The 20,201-nt window shown below is 46.4% G+C and overlaps 1 protein-coding gene across 1 annotated transcript; it reads right to left on the reverse strand.

Annotated features, from left to right (window-relative positions):
* Positions 1–351: 351 nt before the first annotated feature.
* prkcg (protein kinase C, gamma) lies at positions 352–14,167 on the reverse strand. Its single transcript, XM_084026673.1, has 17 exons — positions 14,047–14,167; positions 12,813–13,059; positions 10,205–10,236; positions 10,003–10,085; positions 9,043–9,154; positions 8,548–8,676; positions 8,278–8,434; positions 7,796–7,997; positions 7,136–7,330; positions 5,299–5,472; positions 4,907–4,998; positions 4,417–4,479; positions 4,142–4,280; positions 2,418–2,498; positions 2,153–2,260; positions 1,524–1,664; positions 352–699 (listed from the first exon to the last, which is right to left on the reverse strand). The coding sequence occupies exons 2-17, from the start codon at positions 13,052–13,054 to the stop codon at positions 538–540; spliced, it is 2,112 nt and encodes a 703-aa protein (XP_083882799.1). The 5' UTR covers positions 13,055–13,059; positions 14,047–14,167; the 3' UTR covers positions 352–537.
* Between the last annotated feature and the right edge of the window lie 6,034 nt (positions 14,168–20,201).

Here is a 20,201-nt window from a genome sequence, read left to right on the forward strand (position 1 = left end):
TCACATTCAGTTGTGATATAACACACCTGCTCAGAAACATTGGTATTTGTGTGTGTGATCTACAAAGTGATTAAAGCTGCTCTGCTACGTGGCCCGTCCAGCTGCATGAGGACAAACCCCACTTGGAACTGTTTTGTAAAATGCGGCTTCTCATCAAAGTACCAGGAGTTTTACAGAAATTGGTTGTGAAGTTACACATGTACATATTTTCCAAGATACTCTATCACTACAGAAAATGAGTGTTTCAAAAAACAGTGCATGCAAAAGTGATCAGGTTCATACTACAGTACTACGTGAAGTTAAGGGACATCTTAGAAAAGAAAACTCTAAGATGGAAAATCTACAGTTTAGCACTGTTTTTCATATTCTGTGACTATCAAGATATAATACATACAGTAAAGAGAGTGCGTGAATATAAAGGTGTCGTGGCATTCATGTGTAAACGTCTGAATTTGTTTATGAGATCTTGAATGCTTGCTTCTAGTTCTCACGTTTGGACCTTTTGTTATAAAACTACTATTGTGGGGATGGCGGCTTTCAAACGGCGGTGAGAGGCGAGGGGGCAAAGTCCGGGTTCTGGAAAGTGAAGCCCTCGAAGTCTTCCTGGTTGATGGCTGCCAGTATGTCCGGGTCAGAGGGGGTGAGCGCCGAGGGAGCTGCTGTGAAGAAGTTGTCGAAGTTTTCACCTTTTCTCCCGCCCTGATGAAGAAGAGGAGAAGATTAGCATGTTCAAAACATCGGAGATTAGTACTGATTTACACACACCGTCGTCTTCCTCCAGAAAAAAAGGCACAAGAGAAAAAAATACACAAAATATAAAAAGACTCCACCTACGTATCTCTTTTTCTCACCCACTGCCTTGCTTTCTCTCTAAGGAGCTCTTTACCACACCTACTGGAGGAAGGAGGCTGCCTCACGTCTCTTGCCCCTTGACAGCCGTTCTGGATGATATGAATATCATTTGGCTAATGGGCCTGGCCTCTAACCCCCGAACACACTCAGCTCACTCACGGCACACCTCGCTGTGGCCAATGGGGCCACTAACTGGCATGCGGCGGCCTAATGATGACAGACATTTGCATATGGAAGGAGTAGGCGGGCCCCCGAGGTCAGGAGGTCCTGTCTGTAATGACCGGACTGTTCCTGAGTGCTCATCTCTAGATCTCTAGGAACCATGGAGGTGATGGGAAAGAGAAACGAGAGGGGAATGGGGGGGGGGGGGGCGTTTGAAGCGAGACAAGAAGAGGGGATGAAACGGCGAACACAATGAGGACGGCCGAGAGACGGCGCATACAGGGAGATGAGGGAAAGCGTGGGAGTTTAAGAGAGAGAGGAGACAGATGGAAGAAAGTGACAGCTACAATTCCCTAAAAGTGTCCTCGGAGAGACAGTGACAGAGAGAGAGTGGAAGGAAGAGATGAGGAGGAGAGTGAGATGGATGAGAGACAGAGAGAGGAAGAAAGAGAGGAGAAGAGAAAGAAAGAAAGAGTCTGTTGAGTCTATAGTCCATCTGTTCAACTGACAGCTCTGGGTTTGAAGGGGGCCTGGATCTCCAGTCTCTCCAGACGGTCCCAGTCGATCCAGCGGAAGAACGGATGCTCCCTGATCTCTCTCTCTGCATCCTCTCCTCCTCCCAGACGCTTGGCCGGGTGCTTCGTCAGAAGCTGGGGAAGAGTCAAGAGAAGGAGGAGAAACGTGGACAAAGGAAAGAAACATTTTAAAAACATGTGAAAAGTGCTCTGCTTTTCCTCACCAACAAGGTGCCTCACATATCAGTCAAGTGGATTTTAAATGAGTTATATTAGCTCACATCATTTCATTTCAATGATTGACCTCCTGAGTTCAATGATGAGATCAACACCCCTCCTGCCTGTATGCTGTATATGCAGACACAGCTAGCAGCCTGTTAGCTTAGCTTAGCATAAAGAGTGGGAACAATGGGAAACAGCTAGCCTGCCTATGTCCTGCCCCTCTGTTCCCAGTCTCGAAGCGAATGGCTTCCTAATATGTTGCACTGTTACTTCAAGTAGTCACATATGTGCAGCTTTGCTGTATTCATTTAAATATATTTTCATTTTTCTGAGGTATGTGCACATTTATCTTAATTGTCCGAGTGCTAAAAGTCACACAAGTTGGAAGAATGGCGGCTTACTCCCTTGCAAATAGCGACCGCTTCGCGAGAGAGGCTTTTGGGGTATATCACACTCTGCTCCATGATGGACTGGAACAGCTCCTCCTCATCAATACCATCGAACGGTGGCTAGAAGGAAGAACACCGTGAACGTGAAATTGAAAGCAAATATATTGAAATGAAAGTTCTCTTGAACGTCTTTTGAAGTGGTTTACAAAGGAGAAGTACTGGAGGCTTAAGCGCCCGTGCACTAGGGCTCTATTGTTGGGATTAAGCTGAGTGTTACCTGTCCTGCCAGCATCTCATACAGCAAAACTCCATAGGACCACCAGTCCACTGCTTTATCATAGGGCTGATAGGCCACAATCTGCAAAAGGATGGAGAAGACAGGAGAGGAGATAAAGGGGGGAGGATGGCAGTGTGGAGATAAGGAGGCAGAAAGGAGACGGGGAGAGGGAGAGGGAGTGCGGCGGCAGCTCGGATGATATGCAGCTATCAGACACAGCAGAGCGAGGGGAGAGCACGGCACGAGGGAGGGGAGTGTATGAATGAGCTACCAAATAATCAACACATGACTCTACATCTGTGTGTTTGTCTGCTCGTGTGTGTTTGTTAGTTAGTTTGTGTGTGTGTGTGTGTGTGTGTGCAGAGGGGGGAGCACGGGGGAACAGTTCCCAGCCCCCTGGGGACATATATTGTATCTCTTCCAAAATGGCAGATGCCAGGGAATCAATGGGTGTTTACATAAGAGAGTCAATACCCAGGGGGACCATAGCAAGGTTTATAATATCAAAGACGTACGACAGTCACATCTGCTCTTCCCTCCTGCTGGCTGCGTCTACTACACGTCCATAAACCCAGCCAGCTGGATGTCTCCGCCACTCTTCCTGCGTTCCTTGTATTCGTTCAGGATTACTTGAACACAGAACGCATATCTCAACCAATTTTGCAAGGTAAACATTTAAGGTGTTTAGCTTTTTCCAAAAGGGTGTAACCATGTTTGCTGCTTTCAGACTGAAGATGTGCATCATGGTGGATGAAATGAGTTTCTCCTCTCGGGGGAGTTAATCACCACAAGTCAACCGCAGGATGAGAAAGGAAACAAGGTCTCTGAAGGACAATGGTGATTCTGTGCCACGTGTTCATAGCACAAAAACACAACACTGCTAATTAAGTCCATCCATCCATCCATTTTCTACCGCTTATCCTGTATTCAGGGTCGCGGGGGGGCTGGAGCTGATCCCAGCTGTCATTGGGTGAAGGCAGGGTTCACCCTGGACAGGACGCCAGTCCATCGCAGGGCCGACATGTAGAGACAGACAACCATTCACACTCACATTCACACCTACGGGCAATTTAGAATCACCAATTTACCTATCCCCATCCTGCATGTCTTTGGACTGTGGGAGGAAGCCGGAGAACCCGGAGAGAACCCACGCTTACACGGGGAGAACATGCAAACTCCACACAGAAGGAACCCGGGGCCGACCCGGGGATCGAACCCGGGACCCTCTTGCTGTGAGGCGAGAGTGCTACCCACTACACCACAGTGCAGGCTAATTAAGTCATCCATCCATTATCAATCAGCAGGTCAGCGGGGGGGGGGGGGGGGGGGGGGGGGGTAAACTATATCCCCATTCTGCATGTCTTTGGACTGTGGGAGAACCCAGGCTAACACGGGGAGAACAATCCAACACCCCCCCCCCCCCCCCCCCCCCTTCTTGCAGTGAGGGGACAGTGCTAGCTGCAGTGATTACGTTTACCTAATTAGTGATGTAATGTGACGTTCATTATGAAAAACGCAATTAATTTCAATAAACGCCCGTGCTCTCAAGGTCAAGAAGAGGACAGAGGAGATCAGAGGAGATGCAGCCAAGCGACTCGCAATCTCACAGCTCTGCAAAACTGGTCAAGCAAACGGCAGCGAGGGAGAGACGAGGGGAATGATCTGAACAAACGAGGGAAAGTTCAGGAGTTAGTCTGGACCATGAAGGGAGAGGGGCAGCATACCTCAGGGGCGATGTAGTCCGGAGTGCCACAGAAGGTGCGTGTGGTGTCGCCCTCCAGCATGCCCTCCCTGCACATCCCAAAGTCAGCTATCTTGATGTGGCCCTCGCTGTCGAGCAGCACGTTATCCAGCTTCAGATCTCTGTGAAACGGAGGATCACACAGGCATGAATCACTTTGATAGATAACATCTTTATAACATTCATTAGCTACAAAAGACATGATGAATGTGTGTGTGACGGCGCCGAAGCCGTTAGATGAGCTGCACGCTTCTCTACCTGTAGATGATGCCTGTGCTGTGGAGGAAGAAGAGGCCAACCGCTATCTCCGCTGCATAAAACCTGGAGGGAGAGGGGGGGGGGGGGGACTCACTACTGGTTGCTTTATCTTACAGAAAATTGGCCAAGGAGAGAGGGAAGGGAACTCAAGAGGGTGATGAAAGGGAAAGAAACTAAACAGATGAAAGGAATGAAGATGGAAGAAAGAGAGCTGGAAATGAGCAACAACGTAAGAATTAGTTTTATATGATTGATCAAAGATTATTGGTTAGATGAACAGCCAAGAGGAGGGAAGACGGAGATGAAAAAGATGAGATTAGTGGGAGGAGAAAGTCTGGGGAAGAGAAGAATGCTGGTACTTGAGTTGATGACTTTCTATGAGCCAGCAGGTCTAATGAACAAAGCTAAGAGAGGAAAGGAAAGAGGCACATGAAAGAAAGGCAGGAAATGAGACGGCGAAGGCCGTGATGATGACTCTTTCACTACATACGCTGCGTGAGGCTCTTTGAACTTCCCCACTATCTGAATGTGAAACATCAGGTCCCCTCCGTTGACGTATTCCATCACATAATACAGACGGTCCTGCAGGAACGAAACACACACACACACTCATGCATATACACATACACATCACCTCTTAAATTAAAAGGCAATCTGTTAAAACCTCCTCCAGGACCAAGGACCTTGGTTAAAGAAAGCAAACTAATTATTTGATGTATCAATCAAAATTCTCCAGCAGCCTTTATGGAAACGACTCTATGGAGGACTGCAGTCAAAATGTCATGTGGGTTTATGGACACTTTAATGTGGTTCATTGAGGACCTCGTATAGCCCCTATGCACACACACACACACACACACACACACACACACACACACACACCTCAGTCTGGAAGGCGCAGTAAAGTGATGTGAGGAAGTGCGGGCGAGAGGAGAGCGCCAGAACCCTCCTCTCCACCAGAGCGCTCTCCGTGTCCTCGTCCTGGAAGAGGACGTCTTTCTTCAACACTTTCACGGCGAACAGACGCTCGCTGCCTCGCTCCTCCGCCAGCAGCACCTGCAGGGAGACGAGGAGACAAGGAGACGAGGAGAAGTGGAGAGGAGGAGAGAGAGGAGGAGAACTGTGAAGCGGCTACTGCATGTCTTCAAATGAACACAGCATGTTTTTAAGCTGCTGAAAGTCTAAATTCCAAACTCATGTTTTCAACAAAAAATAAAAGTCTTCACAAGAATGATGAATGTACTGTATCGCTGCAAGTGCTGAATATTTTTTTTAGGTCAAAATGTTATGAGACACGGCGCTCTAGTTGGGAGGAAACTAGATCTGTACTTTTGAGGCACATTTGCAATATTTCATTGATGTAAATCGAGTGGCAGAAGTTGTATGAAGCATCCGTTATTGAGAAAAATGCAAGTAAGAAATAGTGAAGTAGTTCTCACATTATATGAACAGATGCTCAAGCAAGCTCGTTACTGTGCACATTCATGAAATAACTGAAGCAGAGTTTAATTAAAGATGCTCTACGCCGGAAGATTCCGAGTCATGCTAACGTCATAATGAAACATCGAAGCGGCTCGTGTTTTTATCAGACGTTAAAAACACATTCAGCTTCTTTTTTCTTAACTTCTGTGGAATTGGCTGCTAGCGGGTCGCTCCTGAAAGCTAATGATGCTATAATTCCCTACAACGCGAGCCACGTGAGCCTTGTAGGGGAAGTTATGGTCACGGGGGGAAAAACATGCTGACGACAGCACTGTTTGAGATTGTCTTGCCGACCCGCGGCGCTGTGCCGGCGGGGATGAATGGGTTCTCATTTCACTTTCAAATGGTGGGGAAAAGTAGAGACGATTACACAACGTCATTGTCGGAAATCAATGCAACTACACGGAGGTGCTCGTGGAGAAGGCTGCGTGTGCTGTTGATGAGATCCTCTGTGATCGCTTCCCGCTCTTCTTCCCACGTGGTTTCAAACAAAGTCGCATGAAAATGGGACTCATCATCCTACAGACTATTTCAAAATCTCACTAAAACAAATCGCATGTACTTTTTCCCCTCTTTTCCGCTCTTGTTATTCCACGTTCGGTCATGTTGTCACTTTCTGCAGCAGAGTATCCTGCCATCTATCTGTCGCCGTCTCACTTTCCCTCCCTCGGCAGCCCCGGGGTCTGTCTTTCCTTTTCTTGGGTCATCCCCCCCCTCCCTCACATCTTACATAAGTGGAGTCTATCTCTCCTGTCCTCTGTGGACTGTCCTCTGACAGTTACGAAACAGCACAGGAGGGATTTCAGAGGAGGAGGAAGGACTCCACTCTCTTCATTATGTCTCATCTACTGGGGACTTAAAGGGAAAATGGAGAGCAGAGGCTCCCTTGAAATGAACTCCTCCAGGAGGACTGTGTGGCACGTAGGAAGCCAGCCAGCCTGAGCTCACGACTGCTGACAGCACAAAAGAAGCCAAGGGGTTAAATGAATCATTGGCAGTAGTAGGAGAGAGAATGAGCATGTTAGTAAGAAAGGTCTTTCTCTTCAGAGATATTCTGCGTAGCTGCTGTGAGAAAATGCCACGTGAAGGTCAAGCCCATCAATCGAAGAAATGATTTAAAGCCAGGAATGATCTTGTTGTTTGCAGCATGAAAAGCCTCTTTGATATCGTTTACAGCTGACGGTCGGATCAGTGTGTGGAGAACACGACATTACGTCTCAGTTGGCTTTGTGTTTACCTTGCCAAAGCTGCCTTTGCCCAGCACCATGAGGAAGTTGAAGTCATGGATTCCCACTTTGACTTTGGCGGGGCCGGGGGCGTGGACTGGTAGGCAGGGGGGCACAGGGGTCGGGCACAGGGCCGCAGGGAACAGAGGCTCAGACAGAGCAGCAGCTGGAGGCAGCGAGGGTGTCGTTCCATCTGGCTGAGGCTCCTGGAGACATGAATGGAACACACACACACACACACACACAGACACACACACACACAAAACTTGACTAACAAACCAAACTCCTTCCTGCCCCTAGATCCAGATTACAGTCAGGCAGAACAACCCTGCACCCTGGTGGAGACAGAGTGTAATGAGGGGAGAGTGGACCCCATAAAATCTATTTTCGAATTATTCCGCAACGACACCAGGCACAAATCTCCCGTGCTTTTTTCCCAGATAGAAAAGGGAGGGACAGTTGGGGATCGTGACCCAGTGTTGGCAGTGGCAGCTGTTGTTTCTTAAATGTAGGTAATTAAGCTGACAAAGGCCAAGGCTTTAGGATGAATTGTCATTAGCATGATTAAAAGCAGAACTCCACACTGAATTCGGATAGAAATACATGTTGCTTTTTTGTTCCACATGGGGACCAATGAGGCCCCCCCCTCCGTACTGGAGTAAGTGTCGTACCTGTAGGTCCGGGTCTGGCACAGGGATGTTGTAGTACTCTCCCTCATCTTGGGCCAGCAGTTTGAACCAGCCGCTGATTGGACGCCTGAAGATCTCACTCACCCCGAATGACAGAGCCCCCATGAAGTCGTTCCTGGACGTGCGGTCCCAGTCCCACACCTCCACGGACAGACGCCTGTCCCACTGGGGGCCGCGCACTGAGCTGCAGAGACAAACACAGGACTCACCAGGCTGAGCTCACTATGAGCACCACACCAGCATTCACCAAGACACCTTCTTATTTTTCACCTTTGTGACAGGCCATTTTCCACTTGTGTTAATTACACTTCAGATCAGAAAAAAAAGCAAACGTAAAGATGGTAAAGGGTGAAATATTAACACTGGCGAGGACCATCAAACCTCTAATCTTCTTTCAGGGTCCTCTTTTATCACCCAGACCTGCGTTGATTTTCCACCTTGGATTACAGTTCACAAGGACTCACAAGGTGAAACTCTCATTCCAGACCGGATTGAGCGTTGAGCGGATGGTCTTGGTCTTCTGTTTGCTGTGGCTCTTCGGGTCTGGAATCAATTTCAGTTTAACATACGGGTCTGACAGGCCGTTTGGATCCATGGGCATCAGGTTACGAGCCTCCCGCACTGGAAATAAAGTAGAATAATGGAAAACGCCGATGGCAAGATCCTTTATTACCCAATGTGCAGTCCAACTATTTGTTTTAAAACCCTTTCGGGGGTCCAGCTGGTCCACTCACCTGTCACAAAGACATCCTCCTTCTCCCCTCTGACCGTCAGGTGGATCCTCCCTCTCTTCTCCGTGTGGTCCTGACCACAGAGACTGGGAACACTGGTCTCACACCGCCGATGGACGTTCATGTCACAACCTCAGTACAAAGATTCACATGCACAAGTTCACAAGTGTGAACAAACATGTGAATCATAGGATATTTGACCCTACCATAACAATACCATGATCCTAGTCCATCCCTCTCCAAACCTCACCTTAACGTAACAATTTGACATTTTCAGAAATACACTTATTGAAATCAGATTCATACAACCTCTAAAGCTCTAAAGCTTATTAGTAACGCATGAGTAAGCATATTTCCCAAAACTAACAAAGTCAACTCCACATTTTGGAGGCTAATTTAATCACCAGCTTGATTCCCCCAGCCAGGAGGTGAGTCCCAATAATGTGTTTCTTCCCCCCACCACAAAATGATTACACAGTTACATGAGGTGAGACTCACAGCCACATTTCATGCCCTGGTGTATGAGGCCGTACAGCAGCGAGCCACAGTGGTCGCAGAAGGTGGGGCTGGAGTAAGTGTGGACCTTAAACGTGTGTTGAGTCTTCAGGTCCTGCAAAACACACACACACACACACACACACACACACACACACACAGCGTGACCTTGGGAGAAACTGTGAACACACACACTTACACACGTACATGCATGAGTATGATTAGCGGAGAGGGTGAGTGGGGTATTCATGGACAAACCAATTAGATTTCTCCACTGGGAGAGGACATATAAATGAGAGTGCATCTCGGCGAGGCTGTGTATGTGTACACCGCGCAGAGAGGGATGAATCATTTTTATCTCTCGACAGCTCATCAGACTCCACCACCACCACCAGCACCACCACCACTCTCCACACACCACCTTCTTCCAAAGCCGTTTTCCCTCCGAGTCGCTATTTAAAACACTGTCACCCTGTTTCTCCCTTTCACTCTCTCATCAACTTTCCACTCAAACACGCACACGCATGAAACACGTTCCCCTTGACCTAATTTCTGAGGCAGTTTATTTGGCTGGCAGGAAGAAGAAAAAGAAACGTGAAGACAAATCTCCCTGAAATCCTCCAAATGCCACAAAGAGGAAGCACTGAGCAGTCTGCTGCTCCCTCTCTCCCCTCTAAGTCTCCCTCTTATCAGCCCCTCCACCTGCATCTCCCCCACCTCTCTATCTCCAGCCCGCTGCATCTCCGAGGCCTTGCAGGATGACTTGACATGAGTGCAGACGTCACAGATGGGACAAGGCTGCACGATGGGAAGGATGCACGGGTTGACAGATGAGTCACGCACACGTGTTCCCGGCGATGTGAGGACGACTAAATACGATCATGACAGGCTAAACCTTGACTTAAATGGAGATGGAGACAGTAAGGAGGACGTGAACGTGAACGTAATGACACATGTGCTCACATCTGGTTTGGGGCCCGCCACAGAGCCGGGACAAGTGAAGGTCACAAACTCGTGACATCTTTTGTGGACCACAAAACTGCAAACTAGAGGAAACAAAGAGAGAAATGCTCTGTAAAATAAATCCGTAACGCTGAAAAAAATCATCATCTGAGAAGATTATATACACTGCGGGAAAAGACAATAACGGCGGGTTTATCTCTACCTTGACATTGGAATCCCTGTTTGCCGATGCCCCTGAGTGAAAAAGGCACACGGATTAAAACACAAATACAATCTTCTCAGCACTCCTTTAAAGTGAAATATTTTGCTTCGGAGACTGTTTCCCAGCCAGTGGAGTATAGATTATGCTGCCCAGACAGAGACAGAGCTGTAGCATTATTCCATTCCCACAGACACAGTTGTGTGCCTCGACAACAAACACACACTGCTAGCTGTGTTAGCAGGTTACCGGCTTGATAAACAAAGTCATTATGTGTGAAGTTTGAGTGTCTTTCCTCTTTAAGCCACACTGCTGACCGGGTCAAGTGGTGTCAATCACTGTCACACACACACACACACACACACACACACACACACACATACACACACACACACACACACACACACACACACACACACACACACACAAACACTCAAACACACTTCTCCTGTTTTCCAGAACTGCGGCGTTGGCTGGTTTCCAGTGTCTCCTTAGAGCTTTAATTGAATAATTAAAGTCATTGATTGACTAAAGAGTCCACTCAGCAGCTTGCCTGCTGTGAATCAAGTTTTGATTAGAAAGGCAGAGGAACAAGAGCTCCTCCACAATCATGCTGGAGAGGCCCAGGGGTTCAGTGAACTGACCATGATCACTGATCTGAAATCAGTTCACCATCTGCCTGAGTAATAGTTAAAGATGGGGTTGCGGAGGCATAATCTGATCCTTGATCAGCATTCAACAGAAGCCTGTGTGAGTGTGGCAGGCCAGTTCTGCTTTTGACCAGCAGGGAGCATTAGAGAACCAGGGAAAGATCCGGTGTCTGCTTGATGGCTCATTATCATTAAATTCAACAGTGCACTGAAAAACCTATGCAATTAAATAAAATGTTGCCATCAAAACAAAAACATAAATCCTACCAGAAAGCTCCAGAAACATTCTGAGCTATTGCAGGATTAATAAAACATTACAAATAATCTATGAAAACGGGGAGGAGAATTGACCTTGACTGTGCAAAAGGCATTTTTCACTGAAGACATGTCACAGTATAAACTTGGCAATGGCTGAATTCCATTAAGCTGCTCGGTTTCAGGGTCCTGGTATTGTTCGCGTTGGCTTAAAGTCCCACTGTCATGACACCTGAGTAGAACAGAGCCAGCGTTGATGTTGTTACACCATGCTGCTCCTACGATGACACGTGAACCTGTCTGCTGTGAAAGGCCTGTCGGATCCGTCCTCAGTCAGATTCATCGATGACCACTGAGAACAGCAGGTCACCGACTCCAAACAGAACCACCACACCGGTGTCAGCTTTTTCCTTTTAGGACACAATTTCACGTTTGAATTGCACAACCCACACCCTTTTAGAGCCTGACAAAGCATCATTTAAAACATTGGAATGATCTTTAATGAATCTACTAATAGGCCCTAGGCGCTCCGGTTCCCAGGTAGAGAGCTGCTGCTCTGACATGTGAAGACAAAGACTTTTGGACCCTGAACGTAGCGCTGCTACGGCGACAAAGACATCACCATGGAGAAATGTCCTTAAAAAGCTACCCAGAGGCTGCTGGCACATGCAGCACCATGCATCTGACATACACTCCCACCATATGTCCAAACACACACACACACACACACACACACACACACACACACACACACACACACACACTAGTACAACAGTTATGAGATGCTGGTACTTTTGTGGGGTGTTTAATATCGCCCCTCCCCCCCCAAAAAAAGCATATCATACCTGTCCTGTGAAAACAATGTATCCCCAAAACAGCCAGCATCTTTTGTGACGATGAATATTTTCCAATTTTCTCATTCTCCATTTTTATCATCATCTGTCACATCATTATCAAATGGTTTCTACAGCTTACGAAGTTGGAGACGTTTACAAACACATAATGAGCACTAAGTCCTTCAGTTTATCTCAAAAATACAAAATCACCAAATTGGCAGATACGTTGTTGTTTTACTGGACAACACATTAAAAATCTGACAATGAAGCACAGATTAAACTCTTTATGAGGAGTACTCAGCTTGTGAAAGCAGTTCCATAATGGCTTTTGTGGCTCTGGAGGAGCTTTCCAAGGTCAGAAAAAATAACAGTAATGATGACGGGACCTAATGAAAGTGGCCTCTCAGTTGCATTATGGGAATTGCAGGATTCATTATCTTTGGAGCGTTGGTCCCACTACACAATTAATAAAAGTCTGAATATCTCAGTCAATGTTGAGCATTCTTGTTTTTAATCTGCAAGTCCACAAACTTTATTGAAGTGACATTCTCCAGAGTGCCCTTTTAAAGCCTCCATTTGTGTGTGTGTGTTTCGTACCGGGAAGTATGCTAATTGAAACTGTGTGTGTAAAGGTGTGTGTGAGACGAGGCTCCTGCAGTAGCTCCTGTCTTGTGTGGGCTGCAGAGTGGAAATGGGAGGTTATGTGAGCAGATCCGGTCAGTGAGGTGGCTACACAGAGGAGGCTGATCTGTAGCAGGCAGCTGGATCTGCTTTAGAGAGGAGTCAGGAGGAGCAGTGGGATGCCTGAGGAGGCGGCTTATGAACCACCAGCTTGGGTTCTGTGTAAAGGTGCAGCTGTGTGTGTGTTACCAGATGAAGTCGGTGCAGTGGCTGCAGAAGGTGGGCTGTTTGAAGAAGCGGGCCGTGAACTGGTGGTCCTTCACCTCAACAATCCTCTTGTGTTTGAGCGCGCCCTTCCTCTGGAACACGGGAACCCGGGCTGGGGGAGAGAGGGGCGAGGGCAGCGGGGAGGCACCGGGGGACACCGCCGAGGCAGGGGAGGCCAGTGTCAACGGGGAGACGGAGGGGGAAGGGGAGACCGGGGTCGACATGATGCCTGGAGGAGAGAGGAGGGAGGGAGGGAGGAAGAGTGTCAGTAAGGAGGGCATAGAGCTGTACAGGCGAAAGACCTTGAACATGGGAGAGGGAGGAGGGGAGGAAGTGAGGACAGGGGGGAGGGAGGGAGAGTGTAACTGGTCATGGTAACAACAGGAGTTACATTAATGGCACATGGGATGTGGGGAGCAGTGAGGGAGGGACTTGATGGAGGGAAAGATCGAGAATGGACCGGAAGTGCCTTAGAAGATGGAGGGAGCACCGGGAGAAGGACGAGAGTGAGACGGGTAGGGGAGAGCGAGGTGTAAAGGGTGAGACAGGAAGGTTAATTCACATGGAGACAGACCCCTCCTCACGGAGGTTAGTGCAGCTCGCTGTGTGTCCCACATACCGCCGCTCCACTCTACCTACGTCTCCCTCTCGCCCTTACATCTCCAACCCCCCGGCAGCTACGACTCCACCCACCTCACCGCCCGGGTCCATGTCAACCGTACCTCCTGTTGCCATGTCAACGACACCCCCACCAGCTGCTCCAATATTAGCGCCCGTATCCTATATTGATCCTGCCTGCCCTTATTAGCAATTAGTCTGATTTCAGAAGTAAACTTTGGACATGAATAATATATATATATATATATATATGGAATGAGATGCGCCGGAAAGAAGTGCAAAACAGCAAATATTGGCTGGAGAGATTGTGGTGTAAAAGTTGCATGATCCTAAATGATAAATGAAACACCAACAGAGATTTAATGAATAAATAAATATGCCCATAGCAACAACAAAAGCCATGCCAGAAAAAGAAATGTGATGAAATGATGGTGTCTCAGCAAAGAAGCAGACGCTGATCAATCAAAAGGGTCAAAGAGGAGAATGGAGAGGGAAAATGGCACAGCGCTCAGAAATTTGTAAATGAAGGACAAGAAGAAAAATGTGTTTTGTAAAATGTGCACAGACCCATAGAGCAAATATTGCAAAGACAAAATACCTGAATTTGTGGCAATTTTTCTTCCTCTCCTCCTTTCTTCTTCCCGTTTGGCTCACTTCAAAAAGAAAAGGCTAGGGTGATACACCTTTACCTCAAGAGAGAGAGAGAGAGAGAGAGAGAGAGAGAGAGAGAGAGAGAGAGAGAGAGAGAGAGAGAGAGAAGACCAGGAGAAGTAGTGCTGTGGCAAGTGGAAAGGGATCAGCCAAAACAAGAAAAAGAATTACAAAAAAAAACTATTACAACTAGACGCTAAAGCAACAAGCGTTCTCAGAGATGCAGGCTCGCTAGGAACCAAAGATAGAAGAGTGAAGTGGCATATATCCGTTAACCCAGAGGCAGGGTGAGGAGGAGGACGAGATGGAGAGGTGCTATTCTCTTTCCAAGATTGATTCTGTCTTTACTAAGAAAAGGACGAGAGATGTAGAGAGAAAGAGAGAGAGAGAGAGAGGGAGAGAGAGAGCGAGAGAGAGAGGCAGGAAGTGGTAGAGAGAGGAGAAAGATTGAGGGGAACAGGCGATTCATTTTGAAATCTGGGTTACTTCTCTCAGGAGAGGGCGAGGGAGGTACAGGAAGGAGGACGGATGAGGCGGAAGCTGCCATTTTGCCACCATCGACACAGTATGGACAAGCAAGCGCCAACTGTCTCACTTCCTCTTGTGCCAACGGGGGGGGGGGGGGGGGGGGGCAGGAAGAGAGAGAGAGAGATAGTAATCCGGTTTGGAAGAAAAAAGTAGAGTGCTTCAGAGGTGGACAGTCCGGGTAATAGCGCAGATAAACCAGGAAATAAGAGGTTCAAAGTTTGCAACAGATCCAGGATCATCGGGCCTGTAGAAGAAAGCAACCTGTTCATCTTTAAACAGAGCGGTTAACGGTGTTCTCCTCATCTGAAATCTGTTCTGAGGACAGCACAAGGGCTGACATGTTCACACTGTTCACAGCACGGAAACCAGGTCAGCTAAGCCTGATGGGAAGGGTAGTTTGGTATTCCATCGATTGCCCACACATTGTCAAGGACACACACACACACACACACACACACACACACACACACACACACACACACACACACACACACACAGAAACCTGTTTTGTATTGACATTCATTTTGTATTATGTGTATTACCTCCACTAAACAAGCCTTAAAGGAATAGTTAAGACATTTTGGGAGATTGACTTATTTGCTTTCTTGCCGAGAGTAGTTTTATGGACATTGATACTTTGCTCACGTCTGGTTTGCTAGAGCCAGCAGCTGCTTAGCGTAGGATAAAAACTGGAAACGGGGGGAAACAGCTATTCGGCTCTGTCAAAATGTGATAAAAAAAAAAAACAAGACACCTCTGAACCTCACAGATTAACATGTTCCATCTTGTTTGTTACCCATACAAAAATCAAAGTGAACAAACACCATTGTGCTGTTTGGGGGGTTATGTGCCAGACTATTTCTTGTCTGGGACCAGATGCCAGACAACCACCAGAGACTTGGACAAGTATAACGTATTAATTAGTGAGCTTGCCTCGTGCCAAAAGGTAGATCTTTTTTTCTTTTTCATTTGGATTGAGCCAGGATAGCCTTTTGTAGGCTTTATGCTAAGCTAAGGTAAGCTAACTAGCAGCTTGCTTTAGCTTCATAGATACCATACAGACATTAGATTATATCGACTCTCAGCAAGAAAGTGAATAAATATATCAAAATTAAAATCTTAAAATCCAACCCTAAAACAAACCACTGGGTGGTCAAATCCCCGTCAAGTGGTTGCGTGAACAAATGTTTGTCCTGCAATGTTACACAAGTACACACACACACACACACACACACACACACACACACACACACACACACACACACACACACACACAATTAATCACACTCCATGTGCACGCGTGATCTATGAGCGATCTTGGGAGGCGAGAGCAGCAGGCGGGAGCAGGGATGAGGCAGGCAGGGGACGGAGGGCTGGATTGGAGAGGGATGGAGAGACTGAGTGAGGGAGCGAAGGGTTGAAGGTCTAATTAATGGAAATGTAGGTTATTAGTCTCCTGATGAGGACACTGGCAGAGAATTAATTAACAATTATAATTAGCAAGATTGTTAGAGAGCAAAATGGTGTCATCCAGCAAGATAAGAATGAGCTAGCGTGTATAAGTGTGTGTGTGTGTGTGTGTGTGTGTGTGTGTGTGTGTGTTGGCAATGTCATTATTACTGTATGTGTTTAACTGTATGTGTGAACAAGCCCTATTGGAATATGATATATGTAATTTCAGCATTAGTCATGCAGAACCAGCAGCTGATTGTTCTCCACCGCTCCTTGTTCCGGCCCGCCAAGAGTCACACTGCTCCTCGCTATGATCTCAGCAGAGACAAGTTACGAGGAAGATGTCCTCGCATAGCGTGAGACACAAGTATGAGCTTGCAGACCATGCACTCCTCAGTGACCAGCGGAGTGAAAAGCGACGGGGAACTGGCTCCGGAGCTGCATACGTGCACAGCGGCGGCATGGAGAAAACGTGAACCACAATGTGTCTCTTCGTCTTTACCATCAACATCATATGGTACTGTTGCTACCTATTCTCCCTCAGTCCACAGATAGCCATCTTATTATTTCTGACCATGGCTTAATGAAACAGAAAATCCTCCTCTGATGGAATCTTTTTTTGGGCGGGAGCAATCAGCACTCACCAATTACACGCATCCATTATCGCCTAACGAGCGCTCCCTCGCACGCTCAAACCTGGCTGGCTCACTGGCTTTTCTTTCACCCCGATTGAAATTAAGGTAAATTGACTTGCCTAACTGTTGTTTGTGGAATCTGGGGAGAAGCAGCGTCTGAGGTAATCATATCTGCCTGTTAAATCCCGTCTCCTCCCAACCCAATTGGCTTGTTTGCTTGTATTTGTTTTCAGTTGGGTCGAGCTTCTATTTGCTTTGTTTTAATGAAGAGCGTGGTCTGCTGTGTTTTTTTTGGAAGAGAACAAACCTCCACGCCAGTCAGATGAGACATTTGGCAGGCGAATGGGGCTTATCAACGCGGCCTCCAAACTCTCAGCACTGAAGCAAATAAGCCCCGGCACGTATTTACGTTGCTGCTGACCTGCCGCTCACCGGGACAACAAACACAGCTCTAACGGAGAAATGGGGGACGGGTGTTTAAATGAACCCACATTTATTGGGGAGAGTCAGGGATTTGAGTTTGTGGATCGCCCATGATGGACGTCGGTCTGAGAATCTCTTTACACATTAAACCAGTTTAATGTCAGGAATTATGTTTATGCCCCATGAGTCAATAACCTACCTGCAAACTAACAGGCTGACTCTTTTATTTCACCAAAATAACACCAAAACTAGAGAATATCAGGTTTTTTTATGCATAAATGTAATAATCCTGCAATTCTTTTCTCTCATAAATCTATCACTTAGTTTATCATTTTGATAATATATTCTGTTTGATCCTCAAAATCTTCCAAATGTTGTAAATCTATAATTTAGTTTATAATATTGCATTAGTTTTTTCTTGTAGTTTGCAACTCCCAGAGAGTGTTTTCTTGGAATAATCATTTCAAAAATAATTTCTTTTCACCTAATAGAGTATAAAATGGTAGCGGGGTATTGCCTAATTTCATTTAATTGCCTTTTTACACATCCAATAGTAACAAAGGAAGATTGTCATTCATTTAGAGTCATGTTTCTGGCCACCTGATGAAATACAGACTTTATTTTGATCTGTTTTTGTCTCCACTAAGATTAAACTATTTGGCTGATTTGACTTCATCTGTCCTGTCCTGTCTTTTTACAGGGAAAACGTTATATTTTGCTGTTATCCTGTCCTACCAAGGTTGAGGCCCTGGGTGTAATGAGTTTGGGATCGTAGCCAAGCCGATAGATCATCTACCAACATGAGAAAAAACGTTATATTACTATTCACAGTATGTGCAAAATACTAACAAGAAGTCAAAGCCTCAGCCGTGGGCTGCAAAGCCATTCTTACTGCTGCAGGGAGCACAAGCAGGTTGTGAACAAAATGTGCTCAAGGGGAAGGATGAAAGCAGGAGGGCAGGAGACTCAGCCGAAGAGGGGCGATCGGATAATGAGGCGAGGGGAGAACAAGGTAAAGTCGGAGGGTATCTTAATCTTTATCCCAGTTTTCTAGGATGAATTCCCTTTTGGGTTGGTGGCAGTATGCACACACACACACACGGGCAAACAAGGATGTAGTATGAATAATTATAGTGTCCTAGATGTGGTGGTAATGCCGCTTCAAACATTGGCCATGCGCACAGCAAACTTGTGTTCCTGTTGATTACTGCTCCATCTTAAGCAATTCATTCTTTACACGCTGACCCTTTGAAACAATTAACCAACAAAATCTTCATCCAATTATTGATAATGGCACGAGCTGCTTATAGTATAGAGTTTAAAACCAAATAAAGGGACAAAGTTGCATAAAAAATGGTATTTGCATGAAGAAAACTAATCAAACAGCCAAGGATTGTTACAACTAGTAGAGCCTGAAATGATAAAAAGAAAAAAAGCATCAACACAGAAACAGACATACACACACACACACACACACACACACACACACACACACACACACACACACACACACACACACAGACAAGACAAACAGTGTGGTATAAGCTGGGGGTCAGTTAGCTCATTTGTCCCTCGTCGTGCTCCAGCGTGGCTCATGTGAAAATGGCGGAAGCGAGAGATTGGCTGTGTAGCTGGGGGGAAAATACACGAGATGAAAGGGTGCTTTTTTCAACTTCAGAGATCAAGCCGATGGGTTGTAGAACCCTGCGGCACTGCACGCATGATGAAAGAGAAAAGCGTTATCCTTCCACATGTGTTGTACGTGTGCGAGGACAGTGTGTGCAGATATATATATATATATATATATATATATATATATATATATATATATATATATATATATATATATATATACGTTTAGTTATTCAATGGATATAGCACTGAAAACACGTTTCACACAGAGGAGAGACAACAGCGTCAGCAAAAGAGTAGTGAACGAAATAATATAGAGAAATAATCAATAAAATGCAGCAGAAAAGGGAAATCCACAGGGAGGGCAGAATGATTTTAAGGAATGGATAACCAGAGATGGAGGCGAGGCGAGAATAAGTGAAACCATGGAGTCAGTCAGGGGGGATCGAATTGAAAGAAAATGCAAACAGAGAGACGAAGGGGAACCTGTTATTGGAGGACTAGGGATGGATGGAGGGTGAGAGGTGCAGCAGCGAGAGCCACTGCATAGGAAGAGGCATGGTGTTGCTAGAGAGACGGAGCGAGAGAGAGAGACAAAGACAGGAAGAGGGCGAGAGAAAGTTTTACACCCTGCACCACAGACATGCATTAGAAAACCCTCCAGGGTCCCGGAGGCAGATCAGTACAGGATCAATCTGGTGCACCTCAGCAGGGACACAGCACATTCCTTCCATCCATTCCCCCACACACCGTTTATAAGTCGCTGTAGAGAGAGAGAGAGAGTGTGTGTGTGTGTGTGTGTGTGTGTGTGTGTGTGTGTGTGTGTGTGTGTGTGTGTGTGTGTGTGTGTGTGTGTGTGTGTGTGTGTGTGACCACAGAGAAGTGACTGGAAGGGGCTGTAGGGGGGATCATGTATTTTCAACTTTAAGATAAAAGCAGTTGAGCAGCATTTACTAAATATAATGTATATTTAATTAAATAAAAATTGCATTGCTGTATTTTATCTGGATGAAAAGGCTCTAAAACAAATACTGGAGGCATCTGAGTGCGTCCGACTCGAAGATGAAGATAAATGACAGAACACAACGGGAGTGATAGAAATCCCACGTGGGAGATCAGGGATCAGTTTATCCCTTCCACTCTCCCATTAGAGCCATTAGAGAGAAAAGCATAACACTGACCTCAGATCAGTGTTTGGGGACACCATGATCCGACTGCCTGTAACTCAATCTTATTAGAGCGTTAAGTCATTACTGCATGTACACACAGAGGCCTCACAATGCAATTAGCCATTAGCCCATCACACTGACAAAGCATGGCTAATTAGCAGATCGCAGGCACACAGGAAGCAGAACAAAACATATTTAATATCCTCATCAACACTCTTGCAGAATAACTTGTGTCAGGTACTGTTTTGTCATGCTTGGTGGAG

The sequence above is a fragment of the Eutrigla gurnardus genome (genome assembly GCF_963514095.1).
Source record: "Eutrigla gurnardus genome assembly, chromosome: 14".
Lineage (NCBI taxonomy): Eukaryota > Metazoa > Chordata > Actinopteri > Perciformes > Triglidae > Eutrigla > Eutrigla gurnardus.

Bases quoted from the DNA above. Each gene is read 5' to 3' on its own strand.
- prkcg (XM_084026673.1), bottom strand. From the start codon at position 13,054: ATGTCGACCCCGGTCTCCCCTTCCCCCTCCGTCTCCCCGTTGACACTG. The intron at 7,998-8,277 runs GTGAGTCCTTGT...TTGTCTCTGCAG, and splicing joins TGGAATGAGAGTTTCACCTT to CTCAGTGCGCGGCCCCCAGT. The intron at 4,281-4,416 runs GTAGAGAAGCGT...TCCGTTTCACAG, and splicing joins AGCACAGGCATCATCTACAG to AGATCTGAAGCTGGATAACG.